This window comes from Sphaeramia orbicularis, chromosome 17 (assembly GCF_902148855.1).
Source record: "Sphaeramia orbicularis chromosome 17, fSphaOr1.1, whole genome shotgun sequence".
In the NCBI taxonomy this organism is placed as follows: domain Eukaryota; kingdom Metazoa; phylum Chordata; class Actinopteri; order Kurtiformes; family Apogonidae; genus Sphaeramia; species Sphaeramia orbicularis.
Genome location: NC_043973.1, coordinates 46,308,971 through 46,336,262, shown reverse-complemented (window position 1 = coordinate 46,336,262; position 27,292 = coordinate 46,308,971). Strand labels below are relative to the sequence as shown.

The window sequence follows — 27,292 nt, the reverse complement described above, 5'->3', positions numbered from 1 at the left end:
GCTCAACTGTCTGTACTGACGTGAATCTGGATTTTATTTACCTTCAGAAGAGATAAAAGACTGAAAAAAATGAAATATGAAGCGTCACCACCTTTAGCACAGGAACAAATTTTGCCTAATTTTTTTAAAATCAAAAATGCTGCAGTGAGAGTTGGGGGTTACTTGGTTAAAAAAAAGTCTATTTCAGGAGGTGCTCCACTGTAAAAAGTTTGACAACCACTGTAGTAGGCCACTCAAGCTCAAATTTGGCTCATATTGATCATTCATTGTAAAGTTTTTTGTATAGTCTGTCATTTATTTGCTTTATTATATAAGAGCAGATAAAAAATGAAGCATCAAGATGTGGAATAAGTCATAACAGTACCGCACTGTAGTCACTTACAGTAAATAGTGTGTATTTACTGCCATTTCCTGTAGACTTTTTTTTTTTTTTGCTTTACTAGTGTATTCTATTTATTTATTGCTTTTATCTCTTCACACTCACTTTCTTTCTTTCTTTTTTTTTTTTTTTGCTTTTTCACTAGTGTTTTTTTATAGTGTTTTTGTATGTAACTGAGCTATTGTTACCAAATAATTCCCCTTGTGAATCAGTAAAGTTGGTCTAAGTCATAAAAACCGTATTCTATATTAGGGGGAATGTAACCTAGCATCAAATTTCATTTCTCTTCAATTAAGTCAACAAAGTTCAATAGACTTAAGCTAAGTCTTCATCTTCTCTTTAACTCATAAAAGCCATGTGCCAGGTCCCAAAACATTTCTTTAGTGATTTGTCAACATTTATTATGATAATATCTTTTTTACTTTGCATTATTTCAGTGAAAATTGTGTATTTTCCTGTGTTTAATTCACTGATTATGTAAATGTTCACTAAAGCTGTCATTAAAGTTCAGGTTTATTCTATCAGAAACAGAGAAAACTAAAGAAAACAAAACTTTTTCAGCAAAGTTATCATTAATTGAAGATAAAACAATTGTCTCCTTCCACTGTCATTGATCCAACTCCTTGGGTTTTACTGAGTTTTCTCTCTATTTAACCTTTCTTAAGTGATTTATAACCATTTATTACAATATTAGCCATGAATCCATGCATTTTTCACTGTAAATTATGTATTTTTAATTTCCTACAAACTCACTAAATTCATAAAATTCACCAAAACAGAGAAAACTGGAAAAAAGTTTTGTTTTTTTTTCCTGTAAAATCTATCATTAACCGAATTGTATTTAACTTTTTTTTCAGTGAAAATCATGTTTTTTCCCATATTTAATTCACTGATCATGTAAACGTTCATTAAAGCTCTGAGTAAACTTAATGGTTATATCAGAAACAGAGAAAACTGAAGAAAAAGTGACGTTTTCAGTCAAATCTCTCATTAACTGAACATAAACCCAGTGTGTCTATCCACTGTCGTTGATCCGACTCCATGGGTTTTACTGGTGAATCAATGTTGTAGAAGATGACGCTGTTTCCACGGTAACTACAGAGCCTCTAAACATCCAAATGGGTCATATCTGATTATTATTTAAAGCCAAGAAACTGCATTTTTACACCAATTGTTTACAAGTATTGATAGGATTAATGGATCAACAGACTTTGAGGCTTTTTTTTTGGTTGACGGTGAATGTTTGAGTCTTTAAGTGTTAATATCGCATGTAAATTGTTGGAATGAACAGTGTTTTATGGACTCAGGGATATGATACTGCATCAGAGGAATGAACAGAAGTAAGAAATGGCAGTAAGTGAAAACTTAAATCCTTCGTGACATGCATCTGCAGCTATAATAAGGATATTTTTGTTGTTGTGAGCCTTATATCAGATCCAAATGAACTGCATGAAACACAATCAGGGTTTTTTTTTTTTTAATCCACCAGAGTTCCATAGGTTAAACTAGACCTGTGTGAAGCTTCTCTAGTATAGTTTCTATGATTATTTAAGCCAGTTCTTAATTAAAGTTACAATGAGTGTATGTGATATATACCATTACCATGTAAAATACACATGTCAAATGCATATAACTGAGGTTTTTGACCATATCGTGCAGCCCCTAGATGATATATTTTTCTGTTTTGGTTTCAGACTGACTGAAATATTGTGTCTTATTTATTTTCTGGATTCTGTACATAGTCGGCGTAAGCGTGGGTCCTTTTCGGTTTCTTCATCCCGGGACTAATCAATTCCAGAAAAGCACTTGAATCTATTTGCAGCAGTGATTTGTTTCGATTATAACGACTTGTACTGAAGTGGATAAGATGTTTTTTTTTCTACGCAGAGGTTGTCGTCTGTTGTGTTGCCTCCTGTTAAAATAGAACGTTCTGCTTTTTGAGGTGGAGATCACCTTAACTTAACAGCAAAAACCAGTCCATGATGTCCTCCTCTGTCCAAGCAGGAACACAGGAATCACACTTCCAAAAAAAAAAAAAAACCCAACATGACTCAGACTTGGAGGCTTTTTAACAGTAACATAATTTCTGATGAAGTAAAAATGGCCTTTTATTGTATGAAGTCTGACTTCAATCACATTCTTCACATAGCAAAAAATGGTAAAAAATCCGATATTTTTTTGTTTGTTTGTTGTGGTTGTAAAGTCTGCGGTTTGACTCTGTTTAACACGAGTTCAGCCGCTTTCATCCCTCCGTCTTATTGCATTCCTCCTCTGGCTCCGCCCCCTTCCAAGCGCTTGGCTTTGCTCTTGTTCTCCTCAGCGTCCGGATCACGGCAAGTGCACTCGTCCTGATTGCAGTCGGCCCCAAACTGAATGACCTGTCAGTAAACAAACACAACAGTCAGCACACGGCTTCCCTTCAGACAGTACACTGTAAAAAATGACAGGGTGGTTCAGTTTAAAAATATGAGGGAAAAGACTGAGATAGATAGATAGATAGATAGATAGATAGATAGATAGATAGATAGATAGATAGATTTTTAAAAGAAAGGAAAGAAGGATTTCTGGAAGGAAGGAATGAAGGAGGGAGGGATAGGAAGAAAGGATGGATGGAATAATGGATGGATGGAGGGAAAGGGAGAAGGGAGGGATGATGGATGATAGGAGGAAGGGAGGGATAGAAGGAGGAAAGGATGGAGGGAGGGAGAGAGGGAGGAATAGAAAGAGGAATGGAAGGAAGGAAGGAAGGAAGGAGGGAGGGAGGGAGGGAGGGATAGAAGAAGGAAAGGATAGATGGATGAAAGGAAAAAAAGGACGGATGGATAGACTTTAAAAGAAAGGAAGGATTTATGGATGGATGGATCAATTGAAGGAAGGAAGGAAGGAGGATGGATGGATGGATGGGAGGGAGGGATAGACTTTAAAAGAAAATGATTTTTGGATGGATGGATCAATGATGGAAGGAAGGAGGGAGAGAGGGATGGATGGATGGAAGGAAGGAAGGAAGGAAGGAAGGAGGGAGGGAGGGAGGGATAGAAGGAGGAAAGGATGGATGGATGAAAGGAAAAAAAGAAGGATGGATGGATGGATAGACTTTAAAAGAAAAGAAGGATTTATGGATGGATCAATGGAAGGAAGAAAGGAAGGAAGGAGGATGGATGGATGGATGGATGGGAGGGAGGGAGGGATAGACTTTAAAAGAAAATAATGATTTTTGGATGGATAGATGGATCAATGATGGAAGGAAGGAGGGAGGGGTAGAAGGAGGGATGGATGGATGGATGGATGGATAGACTTTAAAAGAAAGGAGGGAATGATTTATGGATGAATGGATCGAAGGAGGGAGGGTGGGGTAGAAGGAAGAAAGGATGGATGGAAGAAAGGATGGAGGGAGGGACTGTATTTTGAACATAAGTTTGTAAATGAAGTTCCAGATGTAAAAGAACTCCAACAAATTAAAATAAATGAAGCAAAATAAACCAAACAAACATCCCACAGATCTGGAACTGTGTGACTGTGGCTCTGGAATAAAACTGTCTGAAACGGACGAGGAAGAAGCTGAGCTTATATCGTCCAACCCTCATTTTACACACATCGATTTTACATCAGATGACCAAACCCAGCTGGTCGTGCTAACATCTATCATCTTTCATGGAGACAGTCAGAGAACAGCTGACTGACAGGGTTTCAAACTACAGCGGGAACAGACCGAAGTTACGGTGTAGCGCGGTCATGTGACTTTTATTTGATTCTATTTTACTGTTGTCTATAAACGCTGCCCCCTACAGGTTTGGAACACTTCCGTTGTAGTGACCGTTTCTGCAGCGTTTTTCGTTAGCAGATGTTTTCTTGGTTTCTTTATTTGCAGATTTGATGATTACACTGGGTTAGAAAAAAAAGTTTTTTGCAAGTTGTCGAGGTTTTTTTCAACTGAATTAGGACCATTTTGCACCGCTAAATCCAAAAATGACATCTTTTTGTCTCAATCAGGTCAGGTTTTTTTTTGCTAATTTGATTTTTATTTTATTTATTTTTATTTTATTTTATTGAATTTTTATCTTGGTCACCAAGTTTAATACCAAAATAAGATTGGTAAGCACACTTTATGAAACTTGTGACTTGATTCCTGTTAGGTACAATGGTGTATGGTGTCTATGGGCAATTTAGATTAACCAATTAACCTATCAGCGCATGTCTTTGGATGGTGGGAGGAAGCCGGAGTACCCGGCGAGAACCCACGCAGACACGGGGAGAACATGCAAACTCCACACAGAAAGGCACGAGTGCTAACCACTGCACCACCGTGTCGCCCCATTCATAATTACATTTATGAAGGAGTAATTCTGTTACTAATTCAGTTACTTTTTTGGGAAAGTAACTAGTGACTATAACTAATTACTTTTTTAAAGTAATTTGCCCAACACTAATAATAAGTTAACACAACAGTTGTACAGGGTGACCCAAAAAAACGGGAATTTTTGAAGTGCGTATTGGCAGACATGAGCAAGTGGCAGCACTGCGAGACAGTGACCTTGAGCAAGTAAACACACCCCCATTTTAGTAACCATGGATCAGTGGAAGGGGCAACAGCGTTCGTTAGCCATAAAAATGTTTTATAAAAACAGTGATAGTTTGACAGCTGCGCAGAGGGAGTTCCGACGTTTTTACAACTTAGGACGTCATGGTGCTGTTCCATCAAAACACGCAATAAACTGTTGGATTAATAACTTTGAAGAGACTGGATCTGCCCTGAAGAAGAAACCAACGGGATGACCAAGAAGTGCTCGTACTCCTGGCCCCCTAGATCGCCAGATTTGTCCGTTTGTGATTTTTTTCTTGTGGGGCTATCTCAAGAGTAAAGTGTACACGACTCGACCAAGAACTGTGGATGAGTTAAAACAGAGAATTCAGGATGAAATTCACAGTATCCCAGCTGAGATGCTGCAGCGGTCAATGAGGAAACTCAACAGCAGATTTCAAGAATGCATTCGTACAGGAGGACGCCATCTACAGGAAGTCATTTTTAAAAAATGAAAACTCCATCACTGTTTCTTAAATGGCAGGTTTTAAGGTTTCAATTACTAAGAATAAAATATTTTTCTTCCATCACTCTTGGTTTTATTGGATTGTTAAAAAGTTCCCGTTTTTTTGTGTCACCCTGTATTTTCCAGTGTATAGATGTTTCAATCTGAGGCCCGTCTGCTGCACATGTCCTTTTCAGATGACGACTAAACAGATAAAACACACTTTCCCACTTCTTCCCACAGTTCAGATGCTCCTGGGTGAGTCTAGAAAAGCGCAGAAAAAGCAGTCGGTTGAAAAATACTACATCGAGGCGTTCAGAGCTAAAAGACGCAGAAAAAAAAAATGTGAGGAGGCCTCCCAGCAGGGTCGTTACTTTTCAACTGTAGCAAAGAGCAAGTCTTTGAATGGCAAAAACAGACAATAAAAAATAAATTTTGCCCCCACTTCTACGGTCGGCGCTGAAAGGTAAGTACCGCCGACTAACTCCAGCATGCTCTTAGTAGACTTGTATTTCCTCACAGTTTCAAAGAGAACTGTAACGTCCCCCCGGAGGCCGATAAAGCGCATGATGTCAAATGGTTCAACGTGGCCTTTTTGAATGGCGAGAAACCTTGAGGGTCTTCGGGGGGGAAGGAGGGAGGAACGCACCGCCGTGGAGGTGAACGGATGAACACATGTTAAGAATCAACAACCAGAGGCTGCCAGCTCTGGTCTAGGAAGCGAGCCATCACCACAGGTTGCAAAATAAACTCTGGTGCCCCGCGAAGCAGTCTGTTGCAAGAAATGTAAACATTCGCTCCTGGAGAGAAGGAGCGAGAGGAAGAGCAAGAGAAAGAAAGAAAGAAAGAAAGAAAAGGAGAGTGGGAAGTAGAGAAAGAAAATAAGGATGACAGCAAGTGGGAGGTAGTCAGTGGTGTAGTCCAGGGTACACGGCGGTAAACGGACTAGACCTACTTATTTTTCAGTCATTTTGCGTATACCCACTTCTACCCCCCCCCCCAATGTGCACCATTCAGTAGTATCTGAGCCAAAGTGAAGCCATGACCCGCCCTACTCAGCCTCTAATTGGCTAGTACTCTACCTTCACTGATTAGACTGGTTAACTTTAGGCATGAGGACTGATGAGCCAATCAGAGGCAGAGTAGGGCGGGTCATACCAAAGAAAATATTGCTAACTACAGTAGCGCTGTCCACCTCTGGAACCTGATTGGACACCTCAGGTGCCAGTGCCACTCCAGTTGATTGACAGGTCACTGCACGTCTCGTTGAAAGATAGCACTGGGTTACAAAAAAAATGTTTTTTGCAAGTTGTCTAGGTTTTTTCAACTGAATTCGGACCATTTTGCACTGCTAAATCCAAAAATGACATCTGTTTTTCTCAATCAGGTCAGGGTTTTTTTTGCTAATTTGATTTTGAAAAATTTGATCTTCTCACAAAATTGATTACATTGTTGTGACTTTATCAGTTGATTTTTTATATAGTTCTCACCCAAAAGAGGTTTTAAGAGAAAAAAAAAATCCTTTTCTAACAGGATTCCTGTTAGGTACAATGGTGTATTCACCACAGATGTAGCAGAATACATCAGGCTTATTTTTGCAAGATCTTCTAGTCGAAGCCATTTCATTCACCTGTAATATTAAAAAAACCATTAATCATAAATTGGCAAAAGTAAAATCTTCAGAACTCGTTTATTGCATGAAATATGAAAGAATTTTGTATCATATGGTGTGAAAATGCCCATAAATGTAAGCAAAACTGTTAAAAAGCCAATATGTAGCATAGTTCAGAAAGTTGACCTGATTGAGCAAAATTAATGTGATTTTTGGATTCAGCACACCAAAATTATCCTAAATCAGCTCAAAAAACTTAAACAATAAATTTGTTGTTGACCAGTGTAGTAAATGTGAATGGGAAAGGCAGGATAAATGTAAAATGTAATGTAAACAAACTATTTTTTATTCAAAAAAACAAAAAATGTTGCCCCCCTGTCCATACACTACATACAAATTTATATATTTTGTAAAATGAAAGATAAAGGAAGAAGGAAAATACAAATTTAGGAAAAGATATCTGTTTCAGTTTGAGCAGGGCATGATGGATTAATATTTGCAGTCGGAGCAAACAGTGCATGAAACCTAAAATAAATCAGCAGTTGCATTGGGTACGGCAACTCGTTGCAGAAATAGCCCTTCGTGGTGCGTTCAGAGGTTTCTCTAAGAGTGGGACTGGTGGGCATTCCTTCATGGACACAAGCCAAGGCTCAGTTTAAAGCACAGGTGTCAAACATGTGGCCCGGGGGCCAAATCCGGCCCACCAAAGGGTCCAATCCAGCCCGTGGGATGAATTTGTGAAATGCAAAAATTACACTGAAGATATTAATCAATGGTGTCAAAATCATTTTAATTCAGGTTCCACATACAGACACATACAGTCCAATTAGATTTCAAGTTTGTCAGAACAGTAAAATATTATCATAATAACCTATTAATAATGACAACCCCAAATTTTCCTTTTGTTTTTTTGGTGTAAAGACATAAAATTACATGAAAATGTTGACATTACCAAACTAAACTTATATAAAAAATGTGAATAACCTGAACAAATATGAACAAACGGAAATGTCTTTAGAAAAGTAAATGCAATTTTACCAATATTCTGCCTGTTACTAAATGTTTTGTGCAATTGTAATGCACATGTGTAAATGATAAACTGATAAAACGAGGCAGAATATTGTTAAAATTACACTTGCTTTTCTTAAGACAATTAAAGTTGTTCATGTTATTCAGATTTTTAAGAAAACTTTATAGATGTAAACCTAATCATAATATAATTTTACTTTTTTTCTGTTATTATTTCACTGGTCCGGCCCACTGGAGATCCAATTGGGCTGAATGTGGCCCCTGAACTAAAATGAGTTTGACACCCCTGGTTTAAAGAATGGCAGGTGACAGACCATCATTGGATCAAATCACACAGTAAACTAACGTTACTTTGTAGTTTGGACATTTAACAAACCCATTTAAACACAATACAATGAATAAATTTATGGCAACATAACTGAAGACCTACCATATCAACCTGAATACCTTTTAAAGCTCGTTTCCAGTGCAGTTTTTCTGCAAATGGCCAATAAAGTGATTCAGACTTTTTCGTCCGATGGACTATTGGGATCAGTTGTCATCCGACTGTAAACAGTTTTTCAAGAATGTTCTTCTCTGAAACCGTCAGACACAATAACTTAATATTTGTTGTGGAACATCTTTGGGGTAAGGTCTACCATGTTTGTTCGAAGAATTGGGAAATATTGATTTTTGAATTTTTTATGATTTTTTTAAAAAATTGTAACAATCCCCATTGGTTTATAATGGGACACATTTCAAAGTGCTATCACTTGAAAACAGCTGAATATATAGATATTATAATTACTATTGGTAATAGATAGGAAGTCACATATGGGCTGTCATTTGGTGCCATGACCTTTGACCTTGACTGACCTTGAAAGGTCAAACCCAATGTCATCTATGTGCAGATTTCTAGAAACAACTTCTCCAAAACCGTCAGCCAGAATCAACTGAAATTCATAGCAGAGGTTCCTTAGGGCAAGGTCTACCAAGTTTGTTCAAACAATTGAGAAATATTGATTTTTGAATTAGTTTTTAATGAATTTTTGAAATTTTAACAATCCCCATTGGTTTATAACGGGAAAAATTTCAAATTGATAGAACGTGAAAACAGTTGAAGATATTGATATAATTACTATTAGTAATAGATAGGAAGTCACATATGGGCTCTCATTTGGTGCCATGACCTTTGACCTTGAGTGACATTGAAAAGTCAAAGTAATGTTAATTAATGTCTTTAAATATGCCGTTGGACTACAGGACTTATTTTTTCAGGTATTAAATGCAGATTTGTAAATTCAAGACTTTTAATACCTATAAAGACCCCATAGGAACCCTGCTATCTACATATGTAATGAGGATTTCCATAGTTGCATAGGACTCATCTGCAGGCGTAAATCAAACGTGTCTGCTATTCACGCTATTTTCTTACATCCAAGAAATCATCCGGTAAAAAGTGATTTCCATATAAAAACATTGGTTGTTTTTCCCATGCAACTCCCTCCGCCTCCTTATTTCTTCACTTTGTCTTCTGTTTGTCTATGGGGGAAATAATGTGCAACAGGTACCGGCTGTTGTGCAACATTTGTCTTCTACTATTTTGATTCTGCATTTACTTCAAAGTCGTGAAAGTGCACACAGTCTAACAATAACAGCCCACTTTGCTCCCTTCGCTCCAGTCTGTGCTGTTTTTACTAGTTTTCTTTGTTGGACTGGAAATCAGGTTAGAGTTAACAAATCAAAAGCAGGAGTGTGTTTCCATAGACGGTGCTTTCAGGGAGCTGTCTCCCTGTTGGCCAATGACTGAATCCCACCTGAACCATCTCTCATGGATCCCTCCTCCCTTGTCATCAGTGAAACTAACCTTGTAAATAAAAACCAAAAGTGTCTGAGCTCCATAAAAAGCAGGCAGCTGGCCTTGTTAGACGACCCAGACACAAATAGATATGAATATTGATTCTGAATTTTGATGTAGTTCAGATGTGACCGACGTTGCCAGATACTGGAGCTGCGGCGCTACTTTGTACAACAATAAGATCGGACTCACCTCGTTATCTGTGCATGTTTAACGATACGGTTTACGAGAAATGAAACTAGTGCACGCTGACACTGTAAATCCAGAATCCTCCTAAATATATTATATCAGAGGTTCTCAACCTTTTTTGAACCAAATACCACTAACGGCATCAGGAGCCAACTGGCGCCCCCACTCCCACCCATGCCCGAAAACTGGGGTGGGGTGTGTGTGGGGGTTACGTAATTCTACAAGTAACGCGACACACCTGTATGTGGATGACATGGTGGATTATATAGCTCTGTAGATAAAGCTGTGACAAAGTGAAAGTGAGCTTATCATTGACAACCCGTTGCTAGGGATGGGAATCGAGAACCGGTTCCCAGTAGCTCCATTCCTTGGAATCGTTTCCCGCCTGCTTAACGATTCTGCTTATCGATTCCGCCTTCGTTGTGCATGCGCAATGACGTCACACGTACGCTGCATTGTTTTGGTCAGAACGTAGCCAACATGGTGTTGAGGCAGAAACAGTCTAAACAGACGACAGCAGGTCCACTGGAACACTGGCAAAGCTTCCATGTCTTCAAAGGGGTGGAATCCCTCCAATATCCTCAAACATTTGTCCACAACATGTGAGTCATTTACAGCAGGGGTGTCAAACTCATTTTCTTCTGGGTGCCACATTCAGCCAGTACAATAATAGCATGATAGCCAATAAATAATGACAACTGCAAATTGTTTAAGTGTAACAAATAACATTCAATTATGCCAATATTTACATTTACTAATCATCCGAACAAAAAGGATGTGAATAAGCTGAAAAAAAAAAAAGAAATTTGTCAAGAAATGTAAGTACAATTTTATCAATATTATGCCCCAACTTATCATTTATACATGTGCATTACAGATCAGATCTACAAAGACACTAAACATTTAGTAACAGGCAGAAAATTGTTAAAATTGCCCTTAATGTTTTTTTTTAGACATTTCAGGTTGTTCATATTTGTTCAGTTTATTCACATTTTATAGTTAAAGGATAGTTTGTTAATGTAAATATTTTCAGAATTTAACATTTTTTGCACTTAATCAACGAGAAAAAAAGGTGTTGTCATTATTTATAGGTTATTATGATATTATTTTTGAATTTGATGCCCCTAACTTGCACTTTGCAACTTCATCCCGCGGGCCGGATTGGAAACTTTGGCGGGCCGGTTTTGGCCCCTGGGCCGCATGTTTGACACCTGTGATTTACAAGAATGTCACGTATTTGATACTCTGCTTAGCGGCGCTTGTGAATGTAGCGGCAGAGTGAATGCCGGGTCGGTTCCGGTGCGGACAACAAACGTCGTAACTCCTCAAATACAAGTTTCCGAAGGTAAGAAGGGAAAGGAAATGAGGTGCACAACGGGAGACAAGCCGAGCCGAGTCGAACCGGTTCCATGTACAGTCTACTCTCGTTATACCACCAACTTCCGTTCACGGCCAAATTGGCGGTATAGCAAAAATGGCGTTACAACGGGTTGCGTCCATAATGTGCATGTCTTTACTATATGATGTCTATGCTGCCTCCGTTAACCCGTTCTAATTGCGTTTCTAAATAAATCTTGATTCTGTTATGTTGTAAGGGATCATTTAAAGTGGGGAAACATTTTAAACATTATTATACCGTGTCGGGAAATGACACCCCATCATCTTGAGGCTTTGGCTTAATCCCACGTCCTCTTCCCGACATCCTGACCTACTGAGTGTTCTGCGATAAATGAACAGTGGCCGTTCCGTAGACCTACTCGTAGCTTGTCGCGATCAGCGTCTGGTGCGTTTGTTTCAGTGCATTGTTAAAATGTATGTGTACTCGATGGCAATCACGCTGGTGGTATAACGGTCGGGAAATCAATGGTATAAGTGTTGTTTGTGCGTGGAACTGGGCTGGCGGATGGCGATAGGCGGAAATAGCGGTAGCTAATGGAATAATGCATTGGGGATTTTTGTGCAATGGTTTTGGTCGGCGGTGAGCGAAAATGGCGGTATAACGGCGGGCGGTTTAACGAGAGTAGACTGTAGTAGAAATGCGGCAATAGAGGAATTAGTAAAACATCGTTAGTTTCACTTTTACTGTATGCCCCCCCCCCCCCAGACCGGGCCTGGCGTCATCTATTGTTATTATTTGTACATACTGTATATGTTATATTTTCTGTGCAGAGATGGAAATATAAAAGACAGTTAATGCAAATACACCCGTTTGTACTCTTTTATTCCTTCAACCAATGAGACTCTATAAGGAATCGGATTGATAAGCAATATTGATAATGGAATCAGAATCGTTAAATTCCTAACTAGAAGCACTCGGAGAGCGCAGACCTCCGCCAAGGCTGATCAGTGGCCCCCCCTGTGGGCCCCCCCACCCCCGATCACCACCAAAATTTGATCATTTCTTCCTTATCCCATTTCCAACAAACCCTGAAAATTTCACCAAAATCTGTCCATAACTTTTTGAGTTATGTTGCACACTAACGGACAGACAAACAGACAAACAAACCCTGGCAAAAACATAACCTCCTTGGTGGAGGTAACAATTCCCATCCCTACCTGTTGCCCCCCTGAAAACCAATTTGTGAAGGTGTGTGTGTGTGTGGGGGGGCACTCACGGACCTCGATCCAGACCTCAATACATAATTCTACAAGTAACGTGACAGACCTGTATGTGGAGGATGTGTAGATAAAGCTGTGAGAAAGTCAAAGTGAAAGTCAGCTCCCCTCACCTTCACTATCTGCCCCCAGACAACAAATTTTGGGGGGGGGGGGCGATGTGTCGGATGATATGCCCCCCCCACTCAGTATGTGCCAAATGATTTATAATGTTGAGATTGTACAACAGTACTTAAAAACCCGCACAATGATGTCATTTGCAACCCCCCCATGTGCTCGCGCCCCCCCCCAGTTGAGAACCACTGCACTATATGGACAAAAGTATTGGGACACGTCGAATTCAGGTCTTTCTTTTCTAACAGGGGTCTGGGATACAAAACAATAATGACTAATGATATAATATAGTTTGCATTGGTTAGTTTGTTTTCATTTATTATATTTTCTTCCAAAATGCCTCAGAGATGGGGTTTTTTTACTTTCTCTCAACACTGATTTAGTTTTCTTAATCCAAGACTATGATTTTAAATGTTCTACCTCTAAATTTCTAAATTATTTTTCATGCTCTAAGTGTAAATAATAATTTTCTACCACAACTATCCACCTACTTTCTTCACATCTCACAGTTTATAAACTATATGGACACAAATATTGGGACAATGTTAATATTAAAATCGGCATAATATTCGCTACAGAGTAATACCGGTTATAAATTGAAAGGATGCTGAAAAACTGGTCCATGCTCTTATCTCCAGCAGACTGGACTACTGTAATGCACTCCTTACAGGTCTCCCAAAAAGCAGCACAGACAGACTTCAGCTGATTCAGAACTCTGCAGCTAGGTTATTAACCAAAACCAAGAAGAGAGAGCACATTACTCCAGTGTTGGTTTCCCTGCACTGGCTACCGGTAACCTACAGAACTGATTTTAAGATACTCCTCCTCACGTATAAAGCTCTAAATGGAACCGGACCAAGTTACATTGCAAACTCACTGATCAATTATGTACAAACTAGAACACTGAGGTCATCAAACGCAGGGTTACTAGCGACTCCCAGAAATATTACAAAGAAAATGGGGGACGCAGCCTTTACTAACTATGCACCAAAGTTATGGAATACAATTCCAAAAGACATTAGAGAAGCCAGTTCACTGAATATATTTAAAACCAAATTAAAAACATTTTTATTCTCATCAGCCTTTGAAAGGAGATAAAAATGGGGTCACAATTCAGGAACCAGGAATGAGCGCTGTTTTTATTTTTATTTTATTTTATTGTATTTCTGTTTTTATTTTTATTTTATTGTATTTCTCTCAAATTTTATTTCATTTCTGGATGTATAATCAAATCTTAATGTATTTTAATATTGTATTTTTTCAATCAATGTGAAGCACTTTGGGCTACAATTTCTGTATGAAAGGTGCTATACAAATAAAGTTTATTATTATATTATTATTACAGCTCGTAAGAAGTCCTGTTCATGGTGATTTGAGAGATAAACATCAATATTCCCTTCAAGTTTCATGGGAGAAAGTAGATGGTTAGTTGTGGCAGAAGATTATTATTTACAGTCAGAGCATAAAAAATATTTTTGAAATTTAGAGGAAGAACATTTAAAATCATAGTCGGGCTAAAAAACAAAAAGAAAAAAGAAAACACAATCAATTTAAGATAAATGAAGTAAAAGCCATCTCTGAGGCATTTTAGAAGCAAAGATAACAATTTAAACCAAACTAACCAATGTAATGATATTTATCCCGATATAAAACTATATTATGACATTTGTTATTATTGTTTTGTTAGAAAAGAAACACCTGAATTCAACGCGTCCACATACTTTTGTCCACATCATGTACATTTCCTCCTGACTTTCCTACACCTGAATAGTAGAGCGTCATAAAACCAGACGCTGTGTAAACACCCTCTGTTCATTACCGTCCCTCTGCTGGAGCCGTGGTGACACTCCGGATGCTGACTCTCACAGCGGTTGAGTTCACTTCCTTCTGAACGACCCCGCTGCCTTTTTTTTTTTTTTTTTTATACAGTGGCTGAACGAACCACAGGCCGTCACAACCCCCCACCCCCAGCCCTCACCTCCCCTTCCCTCTGTAAAAGAGCAGTTAGTGGCAGTCTGGCAGCTCGTTTATTATGACGGCAGCTCCACACTCGCTGAACCCCTTCTCCATTTAGGAAGGAGCTGCCGGTGAGTCATGGCGTGTCGCAGACATGGATGAGACAGCGGCGGCTCGCTGCAACTGTCGTAGGCCATAGGAGTTAATAGGAAGGGTCCCCTGAAGGAGTGTCATGAATATGAGTCTGTACAGTAGCCAAATAGGGTAGGAGCGACTCCCTAAATGTCCACACGGGAGAACGTTTTCTCATGAAAGCACAGAAAAAAAAGTGGGAAAAAAAAAGATGTTTATGTAAAGCAGTCGAGGGAATGAGCGGCCTGGTTTCCACCACCGACCCGACCTGGACTTACTCATTATTATTCATACCATTCCTCTTACCCACCCAATATATACAGCAATCATTTAGCGCAATTAGTGCAATGTGATACATTTGCATCTTGTAGCAAGCACGAACAAGTTATCACCAGGGAGAAAACGTTAGGACGGATAAACACAGAGATATCCAACATGTTCCTCTAACTGATTAGGCCAAAATTTGTGCTCACTTTTTGTCAGAAACACAACACACTAATATACTCTCTCTCTCTCTCTCTCTCTCTCTCTCTCTCTCTCTCTCTCTCTCTATCTCTATCTATCTATCTACAGTCTACTCTCGTTAAACTGCCCGCCGTTATACCACCATTTTCGCTCACCACCGACAAAAACCATTGCACAAAAATCCCCAATGCATTATTCCATTAGCTACCGCCATTTCCGCCTATCGCCATCCGCCAGCCCAGTTCCATGCACAAACAACACTTATACCATTGATTTCCCGACCGTTATACCGCCAGCGTGATTGCCATCGAGTACACATACATTTTAACAATGCACTGAAACAAACGCGCCGGACGCTGATCGCGACAAGCTACGAGTAGGTCTACGGAACGGCCACCGTTCATTTATCGCGGAACACTCAGTAGGTCAGGATGTCGGGAAGAGGACGTGGGATTAAGCCAAAGCCTCAAGATGATGGGGTGTCATTTCCCGACACGGTATAATAATGCTTAAAATGTTTCCCCACTTTAAATGATCCCTTACAACATAACAGAATCAAGATTTATTTAGAAACGCAATTAGAACGGGTTAACGGAGGCAGCGTAGACATCATATAGTAAAGACATGCACATTATGGACGCAACCCGTTGTAACGCCATTTTCGCTATACCGCCAATTTGGCCGTGAACGGAAGTTGGCGGTATAACGAGAGTAGACTGTATATATAAGTGGTTGGAATGAGCTTCCTCCATAAGGTGACTGGGCTAGGGATAGGGTGAGGAACTCAGTCACCAGGGAGGAGCTCGGCGTAGAGCTGCTGCTCCTCCACATCCAGAGGGGCCAGCTGAGGTGGCTCAGGCATCTGTTTCGGATGCCTCCTGGACGCCTCCCTGGGGAGGTGTTCCGGGCATGTCCCACCGGGAGGAGACCTCGGGGAAGACCTAGGACACATTGGAGAGACTATGTCTCTCGGCTGGCCTGGGAACGCCTCGGGGTTCCCCTGGAAGAGCTGGAGGAGGAGTCTGGGGAGAGGGAAGTCTGGGCATCCCTGCTTAGACTGTTACCCCTGCAACCCGGCCCCGGATAAAGTGGGAGAAGATGGAGGGATATATATGTATATTCAACAACTAGCATATCTTATACTTTTAATGTTTATCTTATCTTATTCAAGATTCAAGAAGTTTACTGTCAAACACAGCAGTACTGAGCAATGAAGTTTGTACTTTGCGAGTTCCCTTCACATGACTAATGTTAACAATTAAACTAAACTAAAATGAAATGAAGGAAATTAACTGTACACAAAGCAAGAAAAATATCTATTTATAATTATTATCTTATCTTACCTTAAAAGACAGAGTTCATATTTATGATAAATATTCTATAAAACATTAATACCATGAATCTTTAGTCAAATGGCTCTAAATCTCAAAATTTTGCTCACTTTTCTTCAGATACACAACACAAATATACTATATACATATATAAAACAACTTGCCTTTCTTATCCTTTTAATGTTTATCTTATCTTAAATTCTTATCTTATTCAAGATTCAAGAAGTTTATTGTCAAACACAGCAGTACTGAGCAATGAAATTTTTACTTTGCGAATTCCATTCACACGAATAATGTAAACAATTAAACTTAAATGAAATGAAATAAAGGAAATTAACTGTACACTAAGCAAGAAAAATATCTATTTATAATAATTATCTTATCTTACCTTAAAAGACAGAGTTCATATTTATGATAAATACTCTATAAATCATCAATACCATGAATCTTTAGTCAAATGGCTCTAAATCTCAACATTTGTGCTCACTTTTCGTCAGATACACAACACAAAAATATGCTATATATATATATATATATATATATATATATATATATATATATACTAAGCAATTTGCATTTCTTATAGTTTTGATGTTTATCGTATTTTTTGTTATCTTTGTCTTAATGGAAGCTCTGTCACTGTTGTAAACAGCACTAGTGTCATCTTTTCTGATGAAATACAACCAGACTTTAGAGGTTTCTGAACCAAAACACAGAAATAACATGCGTTTGACGTGATGATGATGTAGCGGAACCAGTAAGCAGACTCATTAAATAACCTGAGTAACAATTCCAAGGAAATAAGCAGCTGGGAACCGTTTCTCTATTCCCATCCCTACTCAGAATGATAAAAAAAAAAAAAAAACTCTTCAGGTATTTTATGTTGATACCCAAGAATGTTTTTTAGCTCAGACCAGCCCTGGTTAATCCTGCAGCAGAGCGATGGCAGGACATGAGAGACGACAAAGTGTATAACAGCAGGGGTGAAAACCTGCTTATTTACCAGTGGAGTGGAAAAGCTGGAGGGCACAAGTCTGCTCTGTTGTTTTAGTGCAGATGAGGGAGACTAAATAGGTGCAGTCGTTAACAGCAGAGAAGGGAAAGTAGCAGGGATTTCTGTTTGTTTGCTTAGTGGAAGTCTCCTGCGTAGCGCTGCAGCACTGCAGCCAAAGAGACGGATTTGTACGACTGTAAACAGGAAGGATCGGACTCTGGATCCAGCTCCATCTCCATGGACAAACGCTGGCCAAGCAACACTTTACCACCTTTTAAACAGTTACATGATGTCCATTAAAAACACCTTCAACTTATTGTATTATATCAAACACAAAAAGAGACAGAAAACTGTTCTGCTGCTGTGTGAGTACCAGTGTTGGTACAAAAGTAGTGCAATACAGTAACAGATTACTTTTTGCAGTTGTGTAAGTCATTACTAATCAATTTTCAGTAATATTTTACTCAGTACATGCTCAGTAGTCCTTGCGTTACAACACACTTTTCGCCCATAATTTAATTGATCAAATGAAAAGAAAAAAAAAACTAAAACAGCTAGACCGTGAGACCTTAAGGCAGTGTTTTTCAACCTTAGGGTTGTGACCCCATGTGGGGTCGCCTGGAATTAAAATGAGGTCGTCTGAAATTTCGAGTAATTGATTAAAAAAAAAAAAAATACTAATAAAAAGTATTTTTAATGATTCAATATATACAGGGTGACCCAAAAAAACGTGAATTTTTGAAGTGCGTATTGGCAGACATGAGTAAGTGGCAGCACTGCGAGACAGTGACCTGGAGCAAGTAAACACACCCCCATTTTAGTAACCACTGGAGGCTGTGCGAGAATTGTTCGGTAATCGTGTGATCTCAAGATTCGGTAACGTTCCCTGGCACCCTAGATCGCCAGATTTGTCCGTTTGTGATTTTTTCTTGTGGGGCTATCTCAAGAGTAAAGTGTGCACGACTCGACCAAGAACTCCGGATGAGTTAAAACAGAGAATTCAGGATGAAATTCACAGTATCCCAGCTGAGATGTTGCAGCAGTCAATGAGGAATCGCAACAGCAGATTTCAAGAATGCATTCGTACAGGAGGACGCCATCTACAGGAAGTCATTTTTAAAAAATGAAAATTCCATCATTGTTTCTTAAATGGCAGGTTTTAAGGTTTCAATTATTATGAATAAAATATTTTTCTTCCATCACTCTTGGTTTTATTGGATTGTTAAAAAGTTCCCGTTTTTTTGTGTCACCCTGTATTTCATTATCCAATCCAATCCAACTTTGTTTGTAAAACACTTTAAAACAACCACAGTGGACCAAAGTGCTGTACAGAAGAACAATTAAAACTAAAATACAAGAATAAATTAAAAATTAAAACACCACACACTTTTCCTAATAAAAATCAGGTTCAAATAAAATGCAGGATATAATCTGAGAGGGCGTATCTTGTAGTAACGCACACGTATCTTGATTGACCCGTGTGCGTTACTACGCTTCAACCTGCCCGGACACAGTCTCAGTCAGAAAACTGGACCGAAGAGCAAACGGAAAGATTTCTTCGCCCCCCTGGCCCCACTAAGACATCTCAGAGAAACTGAAGCAGACACCAAAAAGATGCATTATATACATTATATAGCCTAAATGTCAACTAAAACTAACATTTATTTGCAACATAATACAGCAAACTATTACATGATCAAAAACAAATTAATTTTAGCAAAAAAATGTCTCGGTTTTGAGTGTCTGGGGTCGCCAGAAATTTGTGATGTTAAAATGGGGTCACAAGCCAAAAAAGGTTGGAAACCACTGTGTTAAGGAATCCAAATGTGTCTGTAAAGTTCTACTTCCTGTTGGTGTTCAGCCAATGGGTGAAGACGACAGAAGACAGTCCATTGTCCACATGGACGTATGCTCATTACTAACCCTAACCCTGCTTTAAGAAGCTAGTTAGCATTAGCATGATCCCTGTGATCAGCAATGACAAGGTAAGCTAACGTTTCTATGACTAGTTAGAATTCTTTATCGGTTGTGGATTTATCTACCGGTGTCCTCGGCCCCACCCCCTGTTTGAACATGGAAAATGTTGAAAAGAAATGCTGCTGGAATTCCAACATCGTAGACCGTACCGTTACTTACTGAGCTAACCATCCACATGGACTTTGGGGAGCAAATGTATGTGTCCCAAGACTCTACCATCTTTTATTGTGTGGGGTCAAGCCCGGATTAGCCATATGGGCAACTGGGCAATTGCCCAGGGGCCCACGACCTCTAAAGGGCCCTGGGTAGCTCGGGCATAACGAAAATATCTGGTTATCTTTTGCTTATAAATGAAACTGTCCGCTGCCATTGCACTGCACAGAAACCCTGCTCCTGCTGTCTGTGACCCTGAGCTGAGACCCTCTCCTCATTGGTCAGTCCAAAAAGCGAATCAGCGGTGACGCAAATCAACGTGCGTGCACTGAGCGGGATGTGAGGCGACATACGCGACGTACGCGAATCAAAACATTGCAAACATGGAGAAGCAGCTAAGTGGAAGCGCCAAACAAAAATTAAAAAAGGAGAGGGCCATTAAAAAAGCTGAAAACTGGCCTTGACAAGAGGCTATAGTGGTGCACATTTGTACATCAAAATGCATTTGATGATAGTTAGATATTGAAGTATGGGGTATATTTACCTCCGCCAAGGAGGTTATGTTTTTGCCAGGGTTTGTTTGTCTGTCTGTTTGTCTGTCCGTTAGTGTGCAACATAACTCAAAAAGTTATGGACAGATTTTGATGAAATTTTCAGGGTTTGTTGGAAATGGGATAAGGAAGAAATGATTAACTTTTGGGGGTGATCCGGAAGAAATCCTGGATTCTGGATCACTTTGAAATTTACATTAACATTGTGGTAAATGGGGCCAAAATTTTCGTTTCCCAATATCTCGCTTAATTATTGACCAAAACTCATGAAATTTCACTCAGGAATTGACAATGGGGTCCTCTATCACATTTCAAAGGCTGATCCGGATCTGATCCAGAAGGCGGATTTTATCTCAATTTATATAAAAAATGGGGGTGCCCTTACTTTTTGGCCTACTGTGCCTTTAATATTAAAGGTAGAAATTTCTGACAAGCGCCATCGTGTAGCTCAGTCAGTTCCACATCGGGAGTATGCCACCGGATTTCATGTAGCTTTAATACTTAAGGAGCTAGATCCAGAAGAAAACCGCCATTACGAGAAATGTGATTTTTTTTTGTCTGCGTTGGTTTGTCTGTCCATGTGCAAGATAACCCAAAAAGTTATGGACGGATTTGGATGAAAATTTCAGGAAATATTGATACTGGCACAAGGAACAAATGATTATATTTTGGTGGTGATCGGGGGGGGACGACTGATCTGCCTTGGCGGAGGTCTGCGCTCTCCGAGTGCTTCTAGTTACATATATTCCTGGAACTTATTCTGTATTTTGCCAGATTATAGGGATCCTGGGGTTGTGATGATGGGGCCCTTGAATATTGTTGCCCAGGGTACAATGAAGTGTTAATCTGGCCCTGTGTGGGGTTGGTTATTATTTGACTTTTTTTTTTTTTTTTTTGGGGGGGGGGGGGGGGGGGTAGGGTTCTACTGTGCATGCACCATTTATGACTAGAGTCTGTATTTAACTCAAAAGTAATACAGGAGTCATGCAACACATTACAATTCCGAGACAAAGGTAAGGAATTACTTTGAAATAACAGTAACAAGTAATCTGTAATGGATTACAGTTTGGAAGTAACTGAGTACAGATTAAAGGAATGCCGTTGTACCTTCCTGCTGGACAGCGTGGACGGGCAGCAGTCTCCTCCGTCGTACTGGCAATAGGCCCGGTTGTTGATGGTGTCGCACCAGCCGTCCCCTCCAAAAGGCTGCACAGAACACAACCAACAGTGATATACATTATTCATTATGGTTCCAGATAGTGTTTACACAAACACATGTAGGCCAAGTTAACCCTTAGAAGCATACAGGGGTTGGACAAAATAATGGAAACACCTTCACCTCAAGATGATAATGCCCCAATCCATACAGCTAGAATTGTTAAAGAATGGCATGAGGAACATTCTAATGAAGTTGAGCATCTCGTATGGCCGGCACAGTCCCCAGACCTCAACATTATTGAGCATTTATGGTCAGTTTTAGAGATTCAAGTAAGACGTCGATTTCCACCGCCATCGTCTCTAAAAGAGTTGGAGGGTATTCTAACTGAAGAATGGCTTAAAATTCCTTTGGAAACAATTCACAAGTTGTATGAATCAATACCTCGGAGAATTGAGGCTGTAATTGCCGCAAAAGGCGGACCTACACCATATTAAATTATATTTTGTTGATTTTTTTAAGGTGTTTCCATTATTTTGTCCAACCCCTGTAGGTGGGTCAAAAATGACCTGGTGAGGTTGGTTGTCTGCAGTATCTTTGTATTAAAAAGTTGTTATAATTTCATATTTTACATATTCATCCAAAAACATGTTGAGATCATGCCATTTAATTTTCAACTTGCCTGTTATAAATTTTATGTAATTGTAGTTTTTGTGTTAATACCCCAAGCTTCCATAGATGACCTGCAGTCATTTAATGGAATTACATCTGAACCAAATCCAATTTTATTTGTATAGCGCCAAATCATAACAAAAGTTATCTCATGACACTTTACATATAGAGCCGGATGGAACCAGACGCTCAAGCCACCTCGAACCTTTGATTCATTCTACATTGAGCTGACATGATTCTACTGCTGTTATATACTATATATACATATACTTTGCTTTTCAAATTTTCAAAATACAAAAAAAAAAAAAAAAATTAGAAAATTGTTACACGTGTAAAAAAAAAAAATACAAAAACCAAAAAATTTGTGGACCAAAATATGATACAAATGATTATTTTTAACATGAAAAAATTACAAAAATGTCATAAAAACACGTTGATTTTAACACGTGTCATTTTAGACCCATTTATGGACGAGTTTAGGGTCTAAACACTTGTGCATGTACGGGTTAAAAAAAATGACTCCATATCTTCCCAGAAAACAGATTCCAGTAAACGGTCACTATTGTCTCATAATTAGGTGACTTCTAAACACTGCTGCAACATAATCCGTGTTTTTGTGTCTAATTGTGTACTTCAGTCATAACAGAATGTCACTGCAGCCTTTGGTTACGTTGACAAAGACCCCACACCAGAATATGGAGGAGTATTGACCGATGACACAGCAAGTATCGGTAATTTATTTAGCAAAGGCTTCATTTTATCCTCCAAACACAGGCATGTGGCCGGAGTCAGCTTTAAAAACAAACTCCTAGCCTGTAACCAAACCCACATCCACTGAGGAGCTGCAAAAACATGGATCTGACATCTGATGAGCTCATGCATCCACCAAAGTTTAGGTTAAAGACGCTCTTCTGAACCTTTTATAGGGCACTCATACAGCAGAAATAACCTGGAATTCACATTTCAAACCTTAGTGTGTTATTGGAGGAACTAACAAGACTTTAGTACTTTTATCACATTTTTACTTTTTTTTTAATTGTCATGGAGAAAATCAAGGTCAATGAAGTTACCATATTTGGTTCCTTATCGCTAAGTGGCAAAAAAAAAAAAAAAAAACGTCGAAGAGGTATATATAAAAATACATGTAAGGTGAAAGGAACATGTATTTTACAACATTAGAACGTCACTTTTGGAACATTAGACCAACATAAGTATAATAATATACATTATATAGACTAAATGTCAACTAAAATTAACATTTATTTGCAACATAGTATAGAAAATTATTACACGATCAAAAACACATCAATTTTAGAAAAAAAAAGTCTCTGTTTTGAATGTCTGGGGTCACCAAAAATGTTAAAATAGGGTCATGGGCCAGAAAAGGTCAATGAAGTTACCATATTTGGTTCTTTTCCTATGGGTGACCAAAATAAATAAATAAATAAAAACAATCCAAGAAGTATATATAAAAAATGATTTTATGGTATTTCCGAACATTAAAACATCTCTTTTATAACATTAGACCAACGTCAGTGCTGGTCCAGACCCCTGTCCACATCCACATGACCCCTTTGAACCTCATTCCTTACATTAGTACTAACTTGCTTCTGGACCTCACTGAGTCACAAGATTGGACCCATATTTAATGTTTGCAGAAATGACCAAAAATAGTCACTTGCCTGATAACGGGTTAAGAGTCCATGCCTAGACCACACTACTACAAAAGCCGCATGAAACTCTAATATTAGACAATTAGAGGCAACATGTCTTCATATTTCATGTATAACAAGTTTATGGCAACATGACATAAGACCTACCATATCAAATGTAATACCTTTTAAAGACTTTTTAAGGTAGTAAATGCAGATTTGTAAAGTCAAGACTTTTAAGACTGTTTAAGACGCTGTGGGAGCCCTCTTTATTAATGTTGTGAAATTGTTATATAGAAAATCAAGGTCAATGAAGTTACCATATTTGGTTCCTTATCGCTAAGTGGCAAAAAAAAAAAAAAACGTCGAAGAGGTATATATAAAAATACATGTAAGGTGAAAGGAACATGTATTTTACAACATTAGAACGTCACTTTTGGAACATTAGACCAACATAAGTATAATAATATACATTATATAGACTAAATGTCAACTAAAATTAACATTTATTTGCAACATAGTATAGAAAATTATTACACGATCAAAAACACATCAATTTTAGAAAAAAAAAGTCTCTGTTTTGAATGTCTGGGGTCACCAAAAATGTTAAAATAGGGTCATGGGCCAGAAAAGGTCAATGAAGTTACCATATTTGGTTCTTTTCCTATGGGTGACCAAAATAAATAAATAAATAAAACAATCCAAGAAGTATATATAAAAAATGATTTTATGGTATTTCCGAACATTAAAACATCTCTTTTATAACATTAGACCAACGTCAGTGCTGGTCCAGACCCCTGTCCACATCCACATGACCCCTTTGAACCTCATTCCTTACATTAGTACTAACTTGCTTCTGGACCTCACTGAGTCACAAGATTGGACCCATATTTAATGTTTGCAGAAATGACCAAAAATAGTCACTTGCCTGATAACGGGTTAAGAGTCCATGCCTAGACCACACTACTACAAAAGCCGCATGAAACTCTAATATTAGACAATTAGAGGCAACATGTCTTCATATTTCATGTATAACAAGTTTATGGCAACATGACATAAGACCTACCATATCAAATGTAATACCTTTTAAAGACTTTTTAAGGTAGTAAATGCAGATTTGTAAAGTCAAGACTTTTAAGACTGTTTAAGACGCTGTGGGAGCCCTCTTTATTAATGTTGTGAAATTGTTATATAGAAAATCAAGGTCAATGAAGTTACCATATTTGGTTCCTTATCGCTAAGTGGCAAAAAAAAAAAAAACGTCGAAGAGGTATATATAAAAATACATGTAAGGTGAAAGGAACATGTATTTTACAACATTAGAACGTCACTTTTGGAACATTAGACCAACATAAGTATAATAATATACATTATATAGACTAAATGTCAACTAAAATTAACATTTATTTGCAACATAGTATAGAAAATTATTACACGATCAAAAACACATCAATTTTAGAAAAAAAAAGTCTCTGTTTTGAATGTCTGGGGTCACCAAAAATGTTAAAATAGGGTCATGGGCCAGAAAAGGTCAATGAAGTTACCATATTTGGTTCCTTTCCTATGTGTGACCCAAAATTAAAAAAAAAAAAGGTAAATAACAACAATCCAAGAAGTATATATAAAAAATGATTTTATGGTATTTCCGAACATTAAAACATCTCTTTTATAACATTAGACCAACGTCAGTGCTGGTCCAGACCCCTGTCCACATCCACATGACCCCTTTGAACCTCATTCCTTACATTAGTACTAACTTGCTTCTGGACCTCACTGAGTCACAAGATTGGACCCATATTTAATGTTTGCAAAAATTACCAAAAATAGTCACTTGCCTGATAACGGGTTAAGAGTCCATGCCTAGACCACACTACTACAAAAACCGCATGAAACTCTAATATTAGACAATTAGAGGCTACATGTCTTCATATTTCATGTATAACAAGTTTATGGCAACATGACATAAGACCTACCATATCAAATGTAATACCTTTTAAAGACTTTTTAAGGTAGTAAATGCAGATTTGTAAAGTCAAGACTTTTAAGACTGTTTAAGACGCTGTGGGAGCCCTCTTTATTAATGTTGTGAAATTGTTATATAGAAAATCAAGTTCAATGAAGTTACCATATTTGGTTCCTTACCTCTAAGTGGCAAAAATAAATAAATAAATAAACAAACATCCAAGAAGTATATGTCGAGGCCCAAAACGGAATCTGGCCCGATTCAGAATCAGGCCGGCCCAGAATGGAATTCTATTCTAGGCCGGCCTAGAATGGAATCCTGCTGCTATAATGTTATTTTTTTTACCATGTTTAATGCAAATGATCCATAATTCCATAATTTGTCATAATTTTACATTTTCAGTCTTACATACCTTGAGTAACTATTGTCAGTTTCAGTCGATTTCACTGTACCATATATTGGTGGGGAGTACCACTAGGTTCTATTTGTAAATACAGTGTATTATAGTTTACAATTAAAATGTGGTTTGTTTCATTTTTTTTTTTCACATATTTGCAAATTCCATGTATTGATTTTTGTAATAATTTAGATCATTTGCATTAAACATGGTATAAAAATAACATTATAGCAGCAGGATTCCATTCTAGGCCGGCCTAGAATAGAATTCCATTCTGGGCAGGCCCGATTCTGAATCGGGCCAAATTCCGTTTTGGGCCTCAACATATACATAAAAACACATGTAAGGTGAAAGGAACATGTATTTTAGAACATTAGACCAACATAAGTGCTGATCCAGACCCCTGTCCACATCCACTCACTGTTCATGCAGAGGTGGACCTTACAGACCCTGGAGACCACATTGGACCTGAGATTGGTGAGTCACTGGAACTTTTACTGTCACTGTCTTATAATGTGTGCAGAAATGACCAAAAATAGTTACTTGCCCAATAAAGGGTTAATCTCTAATACATACATATATCAAATAATTGTCTATTATTATTAACTTACTGATAATAACCCTTTATAGGTCATTCATAGAAATACTCTGAAATTCAAAATTTCAAGCTCAGTGTGTTATTGGAGGACATGACAAGACTTTATTACTTTTATGAAATTTTTACATTTTTTAAAAAGTGTTGTATTATGCAGAAAATGAAGGTCAGTGAAGTTACCATATTTGGCTCCTTGCCCATATGTGGCAATAAAATAAATAAATAAAAATGATTAAATAAAATAAAAAATGTGAGGTGAAAGGAACATGTATTTTAGAACATTACATCACTTTTACAACATTAGACCAACATAAGTATAATAATATACATTATACAGACTAAATGTCGTCTAAAATTAACATTTATTTGGAACATAGTATAGCAAACTATTACATGAGCAAAAACAAATTAATTTTGTAAAACAAAAAAATGTCTCTGTTTTGAATGTCTGGGGTCACCAGAAATGTGTGATGTTAAAATAGGGTCATGAGCCAGAAA

The 27,292-nt window shown here is 38.2% G+C and overlaps 1 protein-coding gene across 1 annotated transcript in view; it reads right to left on the bottom strand.

Moving 5' to 3' along the window:
- Positions 1 to 1,554: 1,554 nt before the first annotated feature.
- Positions 1,555 to 27,292, bottom strand: part of LOC115437098 (pappalysin-2-like) — a 61,020-nt gene continuing 35,282 nt past the window's right edge. The window contains exons 2-3 of the mRNA XM_030160214.1: positions 21,467 to 21,565; positions 1,555 to 2,757 (exon numbers count right to left, since the gene is read on the bottom strand). Coding sequence (XP_030016074.1) covers positions 2,635 to 2,757; positions 21,467 to 21,565 — 222 coding nt within the window. The 3' untranslated portion in view covers positions 1,555 to 2,634. The remainder of the gene's footprint in view (positions 2,758 to 21,466; positions 21,566 to 27,292) is intronic.